General features: G+C 40.8%; 1 protein-coding gene across 1 annotated transcript in view; it reads right to left on the reverse strand.

Annotated features, from left to right (window-relative positions):
• The window catches only part of KDR (kinase insert domain receptor), a 47,226-nt gene that overhangs the window by 17,714 nt on the left and 12,502 nt on the right, over positions 1-17,010 (reverse strand). Inside the window, exons 8-21 of the mRNA XM_037530676.2 lie at positions 16,299-16,413; positions 16,028-16,191; positions 13,645-13,801; positions 12,617-12,740; positions 12,002-12,110; positions 10,869-11,210; positions 8,691-8,837; positions 8,238-8,369; positions 5,585-5,691; positions 5,029-5,164; positions 4,574-4,678; positions 3,162-3,275; positions 2,371-2,459; positions 1,376-1,529 (exon numbers count right to left, since the gene is read on the reverse strand). Of these exons, the coding sequence (XP_037386573.1) occupies positions 1,376-1,529; positions 2,371-2,459; positions 3,162-3,275; positions 4,574-4,678; positions 5,029-5,164; positions 5,585-5,691; positions 8,238-8,369; positions 8,691-8,837; positions 10,869-11,210; positions 12,002-12,110; positions 12,617-12,740; positions 13,645-13,801; positions 16,028-16,191; positions 16,299-16,413 (1,995 nt within the window). The remainder of the gene's footprint in view (positions 1-1,375; positions 1,530-2,370; positions 2,460-3,161; positions 3,276-4,573; positions 4,679-5,028; positions 5,165-5,584; positions 5,692-8,237; positions 8,370-8,690; positions 8,838-10,868; positions 11,211-12,001; positions 12,111-12,616; positions 12,741-13,644; positions 13,802-16,027; positions 16,192-16,298; positions 16,414-17,010) is intronic.

Consider the following 17,010-nt stretch of genomic DNA (forward strand, 5'->3'; position numbering starts at 1 on the left):
CACTTTCAAGCTGAGAAAGAACTGCAAACACATTCAATCTGGCCTGGGAGCGTGCTTTTTCCTTCAAAGATATGAATGAGAGATGACAGGAACATGGAGAGAAAAATGAGTTTACACAAATTGGTGGTATTTATTTCTGTACAACTGGTACAAGTAAACACTAAGACATTAGTGGGTGTTTCAACAGGATCTCTAATTTTGGTCAGATAAAATATGACTTCTTTCCTGAATACAAACACTAGAGAAAACTCAGTTGTAATAATCATCTTGCATTTAGAAGGCTAAGAGCCTTCTCAATGACTTCTTATGCTTAGGGATAAGGGACCTCAGTGAACAATCACTGAAACACTTTTCATTTCCCAAATGAAGAAATGGAGACAAAATTGCTGGCCGAGCCTCTTTCCATACCAGCTTGCTACCTAAATCTCTTGAGTTTCCAGTTCACTGGCCACCATTTTGTGAAAGAAAGAGGAGGTACCCAGGGTGGGAACATTATGTGAGTTCTAGGCAACTTTCCCACATTCTTTGAGACTAAGTCACAGCCTCACACTGCCTACTCGGCTTCTAAAGAAGTTAGAAGTAAGTCCTATCTGTTGCCACATATCAAGGAAAACAGAAGTGAGTTTCCTCTACTACTTCATGTTATTGGCTTCTTCAAAGCTCATGTCCCAAGGGGTGCCAGATAACAGGAAGCCCCATCTCTACCTCCATGAAGCTGTCTCTGCTCTTTCTGAAGGAAGTAAATACAGGGTACCCTAGAGCTGGAAGTTAGACTGGGAACATGCTTCCTTTGTAAAGAGCCCTAAAATGTCATTGAAAGCATAACTGGATAAAGAAAAGTGTATTTAGCCAGACTCCTCTGAGAAAGCATGCTTGCAAGAAAGAATTGATAAGCCAATGGGAGTCGGGGGCCTGGAAATGGCAGATGGCTGCTGAACTGCCTTGGAGAAGGTTGGTATGATTAACAGAAAGATGTCTGCTTTGCTGGTGAAGCAAATTAATGTGGAGCTGAACTGCTTAAAGCAATGGGGAAACTATGCTCTCCTGGAGCATAACATTGAGTCTGTCTTGTTAATAAATGCTGAGCCAAAATTTTAAGAGCATGCTTTGTTTGTTGCTGACTGCTTGGCCCTCGCAGGGTACTCAGATTTCTCAGGCAAGCCATGCTTTGCCTCACAGACTAGTCCTCTGCTTACTTACAGTTTGCCTACTTCACTTTTGGGGAGACTAAACGGAGGCACTCTAGAAATTCAAGTCCCTCTCAGATATTAGGTAGTACTGGACTTTTCCCAAGACAATATTCCTCCTAACACCCTGCCATTTTGTCTGTTCCTACAATTCATGAGTTAGGTGTAAAGGAAATAATGACACAAACCTTCCTCTTCCTCCACATCACTGAGGGACTTCTCCTCAACAAATCCAGAGCTGGCTGAGCTCTGGCTACTGGTGATACTGTCCAAGCGGCGTTTAGGATCCATTGTGATTTCTCCAACATATTCTTTCCCTTGTCGGAATCGTGCCCCTTTGCTCTACAAAGAAGCAAAAGAACCATTCCTTAATATAAGAGGGATCTGGAAAATATAGTAAACTATGAAAAGAACTGTAACTATTAAAAAACAGACAAGAAGGGCTCAATTTCAGGATCACAGTCTTTGGGTCGTGTTCCACAGAATGGATTTTTTTCCATAAAGCCTAGCTCCTTCTTTAGCTTAAAGAGATCAATACCTTGTTTCAAGTTTCACTGAGGCACACTTCCAACATTAGGGTGCTCTTTATAGAGGGATTTACACTCCATAAGGCCAAATTTAGCCAGGGGAGACAGAGGTTAAGCCAGAGCTGTCCTTCCTTCCAGCTGTCCTTTTCCACAATCACACATCCCTTTCTCCCTTTCCTGGCACCATCTATAAATGGGTCAGTAGTTTAAAGTCACAAAACAAAACATAAGAAGCATATGCCCTTTCAAAAGGTGAAAGAAAAAGTTACGACAGTCAAGAATTCCAACTAAAAACTTAACCCGTACCGGGCCTCCCTGGTGGCGCAGTGGTTGAGCGCTGGGTTGCCAAGCTGCCTACAGCCTTCGCAGCACCGGTTCGATCCCCGGCCCCCAACTGGGTGAGGGTCCCACATGGCGCGCAGACCTCTCCTGCCGCCCACTGCTCCCCGCAGCAGTGTACTTCGGTCCTTCTGCCTGCTCTGCTTTCCTCTCTGACTCTGGTGAATTCTCTCACCCTCCCGCGCTTCTGACTGTACCCAGTGCTTGTATAAGTAAATAAATAAATCTTTAAAAAAAAAAAAAAACTTAACCTGTACCTACTTTGAGTTTTCCTCCATTTTACAATGTGAGCGGCATTTAGTTAGGAAATGACATACCTTGTAGGGGACAAATTCATTTCTCTTGCTCCTTAAGTATGTTGACAGGTTTCCAAATTTGCAGAATTCCACAATCACCATAAGCGGCCCTGAAGACAGAATAGCAAGTCAAGAAAAAAAATGTTTTCAGTCATGTATCTCACTTGACATTTAATATATTGATGAGCCAGAAAATATCACAGAAGCAACAACCTTTCATTGAGGACAAAGCCAACAAAATCTGCTGGTCTGAATCCCCTGATAGTGTAGCTTTTCTTTTCCACAAGGCAATTCCACAAGATTAATCAAAATTTCAGAAGAAATTAGCCCCCATGTATTTTTCTTTTTTTTTTTTAAGATTTTATTTATTCATGGATATAAGAACTGGGGTACAGGCCAGATGTGAGGGAGGGTGAGAGGATTCACCAGAGACAGAGCAGAACAGAACAGGCAGATTGACTGAAATACACTGCTGAGGGGAGCAGCGGGCGAGACAGGAGAGGTCTGCCATGCCATATGAGTATCTCCCAGCTGGCAAGGATCGAACCCACACTGCGGAAGTTGCGGACAGCTTCACAGTGCTGTGCTCAACCACCTGCACCACCAGAGGAGGCCCCATGTATTTTTTCAACACAGTCACCTAATAATGTTCAATGCCCATTTAACCTCCATGAAACATACTATATCTAAGAATCTGGCAAAGCATCCCAAGTCAAGGAAATTGAGGCCATGGGAGCTAAGTGGTTTCTTTCAAATTCCAGCAGAGAAGCATATTTCAAAATCAAGCAACCAGGACCATCGTAGTTACTCACCTCCAGGCTTGGTGCAGGCACCTAGAAGATTGACAACATTGAGATGGTGGCCAATATGAATGAGGATCTTGAGTTCAGACATGAGGGCTCGGTGTTCACTGTGTGTTGCTCCCTCTACAAATGCAGGGCAAAGAGGGAAGTCACGCATGTGGGCATTGCCTTAGAAGGGTAATAATTTATTGGACACATCTGTGCAACTTACTTCCAGATAATGTATAGAACTGTAAACCAATTTACAGACTAGGTCCATTTCCCTAAAAGTCAAGTATAAATTACATTTTCTAATACAAAATCTAATTCTTACTTTAAGTGCACCTAGAATTTGGTTTGATATTTGAGTCCATTGTGAAGCCTGTTGCAAAATGGGACATACATCTGCAAATGGAATGAGGCCCAGATTTTCTCTAACAAATTGGATTTTCACATATCAGGTTTACTATGTTTCTTAGGGCCTGATTATTTCAGTGCTTCCTTATAAGGAAGCAACACCATGTATTAAATATCCTCATGTGTTAGAGGCTGTGCTGAAGTTCTAGTGAATCTGTGCCTAGAAGGAATCTTAACAAGGGCCAGCTGGCAAGGCCATTTGGCACATGAGGTTGATGAGGCTAAGACTGTGAGTTTGATCCTATGTAGACTGGTACACTTTCCAGACATGGTCCACACCTCAGGCCCCAGAGCCACCTCAAAGTTACATACCCCATACCCATCAGGAGGATAGACAAAAGGAAAGAGATGGTTTCAAAGTGCAAAGACCTATTGGCAAACAGTCATTATCTCCATCCATGAAAGCACATTCCAATTGGAGCAAAGAGCTTTAGATGCATCACTTTGCCAAATTTAAAAGGCAATCCAAGAAGTGTAATATTATGTTTAGCAATTTGTTTATAAAAATTAATCTTTTAATTTTCACTCATAATATTTTTTCCTAGTAGACCCATTCTTATTTTGCAGATTCTTAAGTGAAAATCTTTTTCATATTCTAATTCTAGGGAACAAGTTGCTTTTGCACTCTACTATTTTTAGTTATATCAAATTTCTTTCCATATTTCTAGATGGTTTATAATTAGCTAACTAATGCACTGTAATACATTAAGAAACAATTTCAATATAACCAAGGTATTTTTCTTCCTTGTAACCAGACCACTAAGTATAGTGTGTGTAGGCTGTGCCCTCTATAAGAACTCCACACAAGGTGAAGAAGTTGGAGGCTGAAATCCATCCTCAACTTTGCTGTCCATGCCATACCCTGAAAAAGATGAACTTTGTTCCAATTTGCACTAAGGCACATTTAAGCTGACTGAATCATTGGCCGGTGGGTACCCTAACCACAGAGTCTTGGACACAAGCCTTACATCATATTTAAAGACAAGATGAATCAGAGATGCATCACCATATAATTTTGCTTTTACCTTTCAACATTTTGACAGCCACTGTCTTGCAAGTTGCTGTCTTGTCAATTCCAAAGGCATCTGCTTCAATTACTTGGCCAAAGGCACCACGGCCAAGAGGTTTACCTATAGTCAACAATGATAGTACGAACAAAACAAACACAGAACATTACACTACCAAAGTAACATGCAGAGATTCTCACTAAAAGACTGATCACACATCCTCCAGTTTACTCCCTTGTCCTTGTTTGATTATTTAATACTTCCCCCTTCACTCTCCAAATGCTCTGCTTTGGATGATCATACAGAGAATCAACCTACTTCTAACTGACTAAATGGATGACTACTCAAATTCAAGGGAATGGAACAATTATGTCTAAACCAGAAGCAGACATTTGAACAGACTTGATTTCTTGTCATTCTATAGAAGATGGCCTGTTAACCCAATATCAAACTAATATCACTTGAAAACATACCTAGTTTCAGTCGGTCCCTGGGGAACTCCCATTTGCTAGCATCATAAGGCAGGCGTTCGCAGCGTTCATCCAGGGGAAGTTCATCTGGATCCATGACAATGGACAAGTAGCCTGTCTTCAGTTCTCCTTCACTGGCCTGGAAAGCATTATTCCTTCCAGTCACACACTCCCTGCCATTTGGCTGTTGTTTGCTTATTATTGTTGTTTATGGAAGCCCCATTCCTGATGTCTCATTTTCTAATAAAACTCATGGAGTTTGAGAGTAGTCCTATTATACTCCTGCTTCAATGTCCACTCAACCCCCAAATGAGTTCAGAATCAAGTTCTTAAATCTTAATGACACAAGACAGTTCAAGCCCTTTTCTCCTCTAGGGACTCCTATTATTAAAGCCCGGCGGTCCAGCCAAAAGAAAATGGGCAGGAATGTTATTGTATTAAAATAAAATTGCACCATTGAATCAATCACAATGAGAGAAACAACTCAAAGAGCCCCAGTCAGCTTTCATTAATCATGAAAATCAGCATGCATGGGGCAAAAGGGAAATTATCTTTTTACCCGCTTAACGGTCCGAAGAACAATGACAAGAAGTAGCCAGAAGAACATGGCAATCACTGCAGTGCCCACTAGAATAATGACTTCCAAGTTCGTCTTTTCCTGAGCACCTAGAAATACAAAATTGAATCACCGTCAACAGCAATATTTGCTATAAAGTGACAAAGTTCAACACTAAAGCAAGATCTCAAGCTATCAACTTGGAAGCAATGGACACCATCTTCTAACATGGTTGGAGTCTCTAAAATTCTTTTTTTTTTTTTTAAAGATTTATTTATTTATTTATTTATTTATTTATACAAGCGCTGGGTACAGTCAGAAGCACAGGAGGGTGAGAGAATTCACCAGAGCCAGAGCGGGGAGCAGAGCAGGCAGAAGGACCGAAGTACACTGCTGAGGGGAGCAGCGGGCGGCAGGAGAGGTCTGCGCGCCATGTGGGACCCTCCTCCGGTGGCCGGGGAGCAGCCGGGGATCGAACCGGTGCTGCAGAGGCTGCGGGCAGCTTCGCAACCCAGCGCTCAACCGCTGCGCCACCGGGGAGGCCCATGGAGTCTCTAAAATTCTTAATGGATATTCAAAGTTTACAAAATATTGCTCATGAAAACTTCCAGCATTAAAATTCTAAAGTAATTAGGGTCAGAAATATTAATGCTTTAAATAACAAACAAAGAAAATGTATGGAAGAAGAGCAGTCTTTGATGCAAGGAAAATAGATCATGCTCTATAGAGAAGTATACCATGTGAAGAAAATAAATGTCTGGTTTTACAGATAGTCCATGTCTGTACAGAGTCTGAGAAAGGGTTTTAAGAAATCAGAGAAATAAATGTAGTTCTTTGCCCAGGGAGCTACTGGAAACCCAAGAGGTGCTTATCACTTTATATATAACATCCTGCTTAATCTTTTTAATAACCCTCAGTTTTCAGATGGTGAAACAAGTTCAGAGAGGTTAACTTACTTCATCAAGAACACACAGCAAATTGGTAGAATGGTTAAGAGCTATATAATGTCTGTCCAACACCAGTTAACCATTACACGACCCCTACCCCTATCTTGTATGACAGGAACCCAAATAAGGGAAAGAGAGAGAACCAAGATGAACACATCCTACATAGCCAGGGATTATGAATTTAAATCTACTCATGAAAGGAAAGAGAAAAGGGAAAGCTAGAAGGTCAGCAAGAAAAGCTGCAGAAGCTCAGGGCTCCAGTGGACAGCTCTGAGTGGGAGGAATTAAACACCAGAGGAGGCTTTTAACTAAGAGTGATTAGCAAAGAGGTGATAAGGAAGCAATTATCACTTCAGGTCTCCCAGTGGCTGAGTGCAGCAGTCACAAGCTGTGAGACAGGCCCTCTGGAAGGTCCAAAGACAAGTAATTAATTAGTAGCAAAATGAGAGTTAAGCACCAAGTGGATAGATAAGCACCAAGTATATCTGGAAGTAGATTTTGTTTCTCTGGTGGTCTTACTGAAGTTATCTCTATTTATACAATGAAATTTAAAAGCCCATTTACACAAAGAAAAAAATTCAAAAATTTGATTGCCTATGTAAGTTTGTATTTCATATTCCCATAATAGCCTTTGGGAACCTAGTAGGAGAATTAAATATCCACCTCTCTCTTTCTAGGTACTCTCTTCCGGTAGTAAACATAACTTCTGTACCAATGTTACCAAGTTAGGCATTGGTACCAGCTGCAGAAAGCTAGCAGAGGGGAAACATCAGTGGGAAGAGAACTGCAAGTCTCCCTAGGGTTTGCCCTAAAACACGAAGTGCTTTGGAAGTAATAAAACCACCGCATCACTTGAAATATGGCTTACTGCAGGCACTTGAAGTTTTTATTTGCAAGTGCAGTTATGAAATGGTAAAAGTCTATAGACTTGAAAACATGTCAAGGCACTGAGACGCAATACTTGGCACATGGATTTGACAGATTAAAGAGATTGCTATCTAGACTTTGAGAGACAAGTTAGGATGAGTTCACAGAAAGGCATCAATTCCTCCATCACCATCCCTCTTTCTCCCCCTTGAATACCATCCCATCACCCAGACTGCAGTTTCATTGTTCCCCAGATGAGTTATTTTTTTAAAAAAGGGAATAAACTTCTGGGGATAAAATATTCTGCCACAATTACTCCTCCCATATGAGAAAAATACCAAATTTTACCTGATCTCTGCAGATACATGCAAGTTTCCTTTCACATTTAGGTAAAAACTCAAAATTTCCATGTCAAAGAAGCAATAGTCTATTGTTCACAAATAAATCTTACTTTTATCAATGAAAATTCTCAACCTTTCTTACTATCTGGTTAGTACTGATTTTTTTTCATGACTCGGCAGTAATTCTAATGTTTTTTTCAATATATAGAGGTATTATTTCCATAAAAGTTAATTCAACCGCTCAAAGAATCAGGAAAAGATATTTTCTTCTCAACTAAGAATTTTTCCACAATGAGCCCTTCAGGATAGGAAATATGATGCAGACAGAGTTAAAATAACATTAATTATATTTTCTGGTTAAAATAATATATACTTAAGAGTAGAAGATGTACAAAGAATATAAAAAAAAATCACCTATAGCCCACGCAACGTCTATGAATTTATGTAAGATACAGGATAATTTTTTAAAGCTGCCTGATGTGTCAATGAATCCCCACTGACCTTCGACTATGAAAAACGCCTCCACTTTCGCACACCCAAGAATGCTGCAGGCCTGGCAGGTATAGAGGCCCTCATCCTCCTTCCTCACCCTGCGGATCGTCAGGTTTCGGTTCCCGTCTTTCAGTATGATGCCTAAGAGAAGAGAAAGATGATCATTATTTACGATGCAGTCTCATAGAGCGTTCCAGAAAAAAAAAAAAAGTTAAATATATAAATGCTGCCCTTTATCTTGGGCTGTTATCTAGCTTCAAAGAGTCCAAGAGGATCAACTGCTGACGCATCTGACCCCTGGCTCAACACAGCTCTGACTCCAGGTCTGTGAAATGAGCCAGATCAGAGACATTAGCTTTGCTTTTTTCCCCTACCAAAAGCAAACCAAGAAAGAATAAAGGTTTTAAATAACGTCTCCAGGAAAATTCTGCAGCCAAGGAAGGATAGACATGTTGTGCTCACCTGAGTCTTCCACAAGTGTCTCATTATCTTTAAACCAGGTAATCTGTGGAGGGGGATTCCCCGACGCAGTGCAGGAAACCTCGATGGTTTCACCAATGCTTGTCGTCTGATTCTCGAGGTTTCCTGTGATCACCGGTGCCATGCGCTCTGTGCACACAAAAGAAAACCATCGAGTATTCAGTTATAACTTTTGAAATTGTGTTAGTGTCAGTAAACACAACACTGTAGCTGTAGTAAACTGCTGGTTTATTAAGCCGAAAATACGCCAGTTTAATAACATACCATTGGTCACTGAGTAAAGTTTAAATGAAGCAAGTCAGTCAGGACAACTCAGATTACTGAAATTTGAAATCTTTGAACATACGTGCGAGTGACTTAAGCTGGAAATCATATCAGAAAATAAAAGTTGCCACCTTTATGCATTTTTCCTCTAGTTATACACAGCTTCTTTTCCATGAAAGTTCTAGCCAGTGACACCCTAGAACTCTGATATGTTTCTCTCAAAAAGTGCAAAATTTCAGTACAATTCAACAAAGAATGTTTTATATTTATTTGACAATTTTTATAAAACTCATTTATATGATCTCCGCCACTCAGCCCTTCCCAGGGTGGGTAGGACAGAAGCAGAAGCTCTATTTTACAGATGAAATATTGCAGTTCAGGGGGGCTAAACAATTTGTCCAATTCCCTGTAACTAAACAAGTTGTAGAATCTGCTTGAGACTAAAAGACCAGCTCAGCATTATTTTCACTAAAACATGAACCAAATAGCAATGCCCCAAGGAAAGTCAAAGATTTAAAGAAAATGCCATGGACAGTTGTCTAAATGTACAGTGAAACTTTTGATTTACCCTTTTCCTACATATCATCAAAGTGCTGTGGCATTATCTTGTCCAAACCAATTGAACCCCAAAAGGAATTATGCTGAAAGAATCCACTCAGTCCACAGTGGACTACACTGGTGTTTAAGCAAATGAACTGGGCTCTAGTCTATTTCTAAGAATAATTTTTGGAAAACAACTTAGGAATCCTTGGGGAAGCAAAGCCACACACTATGACACATTTCCTGAGGTGCTGGACCAGATCCTCCAGATCTCTCTCTGAATCCTTCCATTAGCTTGACACCAGCCCACCCAACAAGTGAACAGTAAAACACGGTTATATATGTGATATGATTTGAAGGGCCCTGGAGATGATGACTTCACCCAAAAAGTATCTTTCCTTTTCCCACCTGAGTCATAATACTATCAAACCCTCTCCTTGTGCCTATCCGAAGATGCCTCATTTCTCTAAAACTTTGGTATAGATGAGTTTTTCTAGGCAGTTTCCTTTCCTAGCAGTAAAAATCAGAAAACACATGCATTCTAAAAACTGGGAAGTGGCACTAAAACAAGAGAAAATAAACAAGGAGGAAGATAAATAAGGAGAACAGCCCCAAATTTGCCTGATTTCTCAGAGACAGAGCTGTGGCCTCACAGCTTTTGCACAACACACAAGTTGAGACACGTGTAGAGAATGGCTCCATGGAGAAGTTGCAAGTTTATCTGTTCTTTAAAGTTATCATCTCTTTGGCCTTAAGCTATGCTGGACCTCATGGGATGACCCAGAGGTATAAGCATTGACTATACAACCTGTCATATGCTCTCATGGCCCTATGTGGCCCCATCACTGTATCTTCAAGCCACAGATAACTTATTGAGCACCTCTTATGTTCCACCATGTCCTATGACTAGAGCTCAGCAAGAAATAAAACAGAAAACAATTTCTGCCCTCATGGACACAGCAATCTCACTGTGCTGCTATTGCCCCGTGGTTATCTGTTCTATGAGCTTCTAGCATCCTCTTAGCTTAGAGGATGCATGCTACAAATATGTGTATTCTAATATAAATGAATGTCCAAGAGTAAGGCAGTGAGTCCCCTGGTTCAGGCTGATAAATTGCAGACACTAGTGAATTGTCCCCTTATTGAGGATAGAAAGAGCCATGTTATTTTCTCTTTTTAATACCCCACTTCACCATCAGTAGCTTCTTTCTGCCTGAAGGGCTGTCAGTGAATAAGTTAAGTGGGTACCACCTACGTCATAAGCTCTTAGGGGACAGTAATCTTCATATAACGCCTGAAAGCACTACATTCAGGGCATCCCAACTGCATGTGGATGATCCAGAGTTGCCTCCCTACCTAGAACTGTGAGCCGCTTGACAACACAGTGCCTTTTCTTGGTCTTCCTGTCCTGAGCAAAGCAGACATAGTTTCCTTGGTCCTGCAAGGATACGTTCCGGAGCTCCATGATCAAAACATCATTTGTGCTGTTAGAGATCATAGTGACTTCCATTTTCCAAAGAGCATCCAAGTTCTTGCAAACAGGCGTGGGCAACTCTCCCTCGTGAATCGGCAGAGCCTGTGGGCCAAGCTTGTACCACATAAGGTTCTCAAATGTTGTCCTGTCTGCGCTGCACCAAAGAGACACACTCTCCTGTTCAGTTGGCTGGGTGCCAGGTTGCAAACTGATTTCGGGACCCCCTGAAATGTAAAACTCATGGTTAGATGATGCACACTAATTATCTTCTTGTTGCCTTCAGATTTCAATAAAGCACCCAGACCACCAATCTCAGACAACCAATCCAGACAATGCAGGTACCCAAATGTAACGTTTTCCAAACTATGTTATCTAGAAATGTAATGGATCCCTCAGCTATTTTTCTACTTTGACTTCTAAACCTACTGTTTAAGATTTTCTAAAATTAAAAAAAAAATAGTGAATTATAGCATAGGTTTTTTTTAATTAACTCCTCATTAACACACAATGATACCAACACTATTATTACAATGCATTTACCCAGACAAAAATGTTTTATTCAATCCAGTCAGTTAAGACTTTGCCATAAAACTGGACTGGAGACAAAATCAATAGCACAGGGAGGGCACCCTCTTGTCATTGCAAATGCCCCAGAGAACCAGCCCAGCATGCCCCCACTATTGGCCGAACCCCATCAAGCCACTGTGCGAGACTTTAATGACAGAGACATATATATGATACAGGAATTGTGGTTAAAAAGGATGAATGAAACCAATCTCTTTGCAGTGAACTCAGCTTCAGTGTACTAACTTCTCATGAAATAGGAGCTAACTAAGGCATTTGAATCTGTGAACAAAAGGGCCAATTATCAAACCGCCCCCCTACTCTTCCTCAATCCCAGGCCACTCACAGGGATGGCAAGCACTACAGAACATCAGACAGCTTAACACCCAGTTGACAAGAGATCCAGCCCGTCCTCCAGGTCACCCCCCCCCCCACCCAGAGCAGTACTTACTGGTCACATGGAAAGAGATAACCCTCTCTCCACTGCCTGCTTTGCTGACCGCTTCACATTTGTACAATGCAGACACATTTGCTGATTGGATAACAAGGGTACTTACAGTCTGCAAAGGCAAGAAACAAATACCATGAACAATAGAGGTTGAATTTATGCTCATGCATTCAGACTAAAATCCAGCAGTCCCCACAACCACTACCCCTTGCCTGCTGCATTCATCCCACTGCACTGTCCACACGCCAACATCTGCAAGTACATTTCTGCTAGCTTCATTCATACATTATACAGTGTGGGCTTTAGAAACCATGAAATAAATAATGTATTTTAACGTGACAGTATATGCATCTTCTTATGTTTGTAAAGTCAGAATTATCTAACAACAGATGTATAAATTTAATGGCATATGTGTTTCATTTTTCTCTGATAAGGTATCACTAGGTCAATTGTGTTTTTAAAAGTCAAAGGTGTTTTCAAACTGACTTATATTATTATCTGTTCTTCCAATTATTTTGATCATTAATTTTCAAAATTATTCATATAATATTGAACCATGTGTCCTTCCAGGCAAGAGAGAGAGAGAGAGATTTTCAAATTAAAGAATTTCAAACACACCTTGTTTTTTCCTTCAATTAAGGCAAATTGATTTTTGTTGACTTCAATTTTATTTCCCCCCTGAAAGTCCTCCACATTTCTCCATTCTTTGCAAGTATATGGGTTTGTCATTAAAACAGCTTGGCTATAAAAGAGAGATAACAGATCATATTATGATTAAATTTTTCTTTAATTCAAATCAGTAGTCAGGAATGAATATGACTTTGATCATCCTGTTCTTAGAAATAACATTCAACTCACCCCGCCATGTTACAAGACGTGGCGCCAATTAAAAATAGGCCTCAGTGATAAAGGAAAAGGTTCTAGGTAGATTCATTCAGGATACAGGAGGGAAGCAGTTATTCTGGGAACAAATCTCCATTCATAAATTGGATCGACAAGACAATTCAAGTTAATTTAGTTCAAAGGGAAGGCAAGGAAACTAAGAAGCCATTGGATTTCTGGAAGTAATCTCCCTGGGACTGTGTCCTTTGTATAGGAAATGGTCAGCATCTGAGGAAGAAACTAGTAGTGGCCATTTCAAAAACAACAACAGGAAGTGCACTGCTTAGACTGGAGGTGGGTGGGTTGTTGTTGTTGTTTTTCCTAAGGATGTCTGGATTTGTGTTAGAACCAGATAAGCTGGGCCTGAGATTCCAAAAGCTACAGCTTGGTCTATCTCCCCCTCACACCCATCAGCATTTCCTCTGAGATGTGACTCTTTACAGATAAGTAGTATTCACTAGCTGAGGAGTATAAGGAGAAAAGCCAAAGATTGGCAATTAGCAAACTGAGCCGAAGGCCTGCCTTTAGAGAGTTATATAAACTTGGGGGCTAACCTGGAGAGACAGCTGGCTAATCTCCAAGCAAGAGATCTCAAGGAAAGACAGCCCCTAAAACTTGAGCCTCAGACAGCAGGGAGGAGGTGATGAGTTCCACTTGAGAGTGAACTTTCGTAGGGAGAGCCTGTTGGCTTACAATACAGTCATCATAGCTTGATTATGAGAAAAACAAGATGGCAGGGGGAAAGCGGGTGTGACCCTACTTACGTGGGCTCATAGGTGCACTCTTCCTCCAGTTGCCAATACCAGTAGATGTGATGGGGGGGAGGAACAGCATAGACTGTGCACGTCAGCGTTTGGGTGGTGCCATACTGGTAAGAGTCCACGGGAGAGATGAGAGATTTCTCACCAATCTGGGGTGGGACTAGAGATAGAAAAAACAACTTTTGAATTGTCCATCAACTTTGAGGAATGAAAAGTAGAAGCTTTTAACAATTAAAACCTGTATTTTCTCAGCATGTGATTTTGCTCCCATATGCTTTTTTTTTTTTTTTTTTTTTTTTTTTTTTTTAAAGTGACAGTCTTTTTTTTATTTATTTATTCGTTTGTTTTGTTTATACAAGCACTGGGTACAGTCAGAAGCGCGGGAGGGTGAGAGAATCCACCAGAGCCAGAGTGGGGAGCAGAACAGGCAGAGGGATCGAAGTACACTGCTGAGGGGAGCAGTGGGCGGCAGGAGAGGTCTGCGCGCCATGTGGGACCCTCCTCCGGTGGCCGGGGAGCAGCCGGGGATCGAACTGGCGCCGCAGAGGCCGCGGGCAGCTTCGCAACCCAGTGCTCAACCGCTGCGCCACCGGGGAGGCCCCCATATGCTTTTTTCAAAGAATGTTTGGTTTTGGAGATATGAGACCTGCATTCTAATGATACTCATAGCAGTGATGATGAGCTAATAATAATAAATAATAAGTCTGGGGACACTGTGCTAGTCTCATCATCCCATGCCTCAGTTTTCTCATCATCCCATGCCTCAGTTTTCTTATCTACATTATAGGAAAAACTCTCCCTGTTCTCCCAAGCTCACAAGATAAAGGCAAGAAAGAAAGCAAATCCTTATACATAACATCATAATTTCATTTACCAAGTGCTGAGCATTGTTCTAAGTGCTTAACACTCACTGATCCCTTTAATCCTCACAACCAGTATTATTGTTCTCCATGTTCCACAGGGAGAAATGAAACAATAGAAGTTAAATCATGGTCCAAGGTCAACTGCCACTTCTTCATCTCCCTCTCTTTTTTCCCCCTTCCTTCCTTGATGCCTCCCTCCCTCTTTTCTGTCTTTCTTTTTTCTTTTTTCTTTTTTTTTTTTTGGCTTCAAAGTCATTAATGTGAAACTATTTTCTCATGGCTATCAACCTAAAGTCTCAGATTATACTTTGAAACCTTGACTTCATTTTTAGGCTGACTTTACACAACAGCGTAAATGCTTGGGTGAAGCAAATGTTTCATGACTTCAAGGATTGGCGAGATGGGCCAGCCGCCATAGTTTCTGGTTTTACTTCTTCATTTTCAGCTCCTCATCCTAATTGGCAGCTTTCCAGCTTCTCTCCCTCCTATTCTCTCCCTCCCTATTCCTAAGCAACTTCTCAGTGACCTATTATCTCTGAAGCTGACTTCCCAGCAAAGAAATGAAGCAAAGCTCAGCAGTCATACATGGTGGTGGTAGGACACATGGAAAGCACCTTAATGTCACAAGAGACAACCCTGAAGTTTTATAACTAGCCACACCAAAAAGGACAACAAAGAATGACAACAGAGAAGCATTTTCCAAACTATATTTGAGAAAAGATATTAATGGATTTATTGGGATGAGTATGAACGGGAATGCTCTGATCAAGTTTGTGAGACACTAAACACTCTCTCTTCCTGAAGAATGGCAACATATAGCAGCACACTAGCATATTAAAGGTTCCTAGAAGTCCCTCCAATCGAGACACTTGCTTCATATCAAAATAGCACTTCCCCTACTTACTGGATCATGGCGCTCTTATTTACCTTTTTCAATTTGGGAAAACAAAGTTCAAATCATGCTTGAATAAGAGATTTAATATATTCTCATGACCACCAAGAGTCCTAAACTCCAGTTTAAAATAATAAAACTTAAATAATCTTCAATCGAGTCAACCGTGTCAACTAGTGAAAACCTTCTGAACTGAAATCTGCCTAGGCGTCATTGATTCATCAACTACCAAATCACACAAGAAACTTCCCACAAAATTCAAATAAGAGATACAAAAATTACCATTTATAGTATGGTCATTATACATTTGCATGTTAAGTGCACAGTGGCCTGAGACAGGAGCAAAGACAGTGCCACTTAAGCTTGACAGCTGTCCTCACAAGCATTCTTATTTCACCACATTTAGCCCTCAAGTGTACCATCTACTTTAAACTTGCATTTGACCATCAAAAAGTCCACATACAAGGCCTTTGTTGCAAACACATTCAGAGCACACGATTCTCCACCTCATTTCAACTCCACTGATCTGGATCTTTTATACATAGAACCCCATTCAATGAATGATAGATAGGCTGGTTGTTTAGGAAGACAAATAAATCTTGGACAGAAAAGGAAAACTGCGTGAACTCACCAGTCACAATCAAAGATACCTCGTGGCTCTGTTTCTCCTTTGAAATGGGGTTGGTAAGGACGACCGTGTAATTGCCTGTGTCTTTCTCACTCACTTCCATGATAGTCAGAACGTGCCCCACTCTAATGGTGTGATTGGACTCAATGGGTCTTCCATTTTTATACCTATGGGGGGGAAAAATCCCCATAATTAGTACAACCTAATTAGTATTCTAATTAGTAAGGATTCACTTTCATGTGTAACAATGCTCTACATTTATTTCAAAAGTTACCATTTTATCTCAGGAGGAGGGTAACCAAGATATTTCACAGGGATTCTGACGCGGTCTCCTACTGTGGCCTCCACCAAAGATTCCATACCACTATCAAAAGCAACGAAAGGTTTTTCTGAAAGAAAACAAAAATAAGCATTCTTATAAATGTCAACTTACTGTAAATGGTCATTTGGTTTAATTTTTCATGTCAAGTGAAGAGCCAAAGACTTTGGGTTCTGCATTGCTGTAATTCAGAGATTCTCCACATTCCCTTTTATAGGTCACATTTCACCTTCTGTGACAGTTCTAGGCTTTGTATTTGCTTTTCCCTCTCCCTGTGCAATCTGCAAGTCTAGCGTCTGCTCAACTCTCAATTCAAGCATTTGTTCCTCTGTGAAGCTTTCTCTAAGTTACTCAGAGGCCTCTGGGTTCTCCTTCTCCTCTGTTCCTATGACACCCTATACATGCCCCATGAGTCTCAGGATTCAATCCTCAAATCTCTTTTCACCCTCCTCCAGCCTCAGGTTTAAAGTATCATCTTATGTCTCTTCTAAATTTGTATTTCCTACCCTGACTTCTCTGAGTCCTACATTTATATATGAAATATTACCACTTGGATGATTAAGGGTGTCTCAAAATTAACATACCCAGTATGTTTTCCCAAATCTTAGTCCCTTCTCAATTTTCCTTATTTCAGTAAATAATACCACCTAAATCATTTGCTTGCTCA

Source organism: Talpa occidentalis, unplaced genomic scaffold (genome assembly GCF_014898055.3).
Source record: "Talpa occidentalis isolate TD23 unplaced genomic scaffold, MPIMG_talOcc4v2.1 talOcc4.6, whole genome shotgun sequence".
NCBI classification, from domain to species: Eukaryota; Metazoa; Chordata; class Mammalia; order Eulipotyphla; family Talpidae; genus Talpa; species Talpa occidentalis.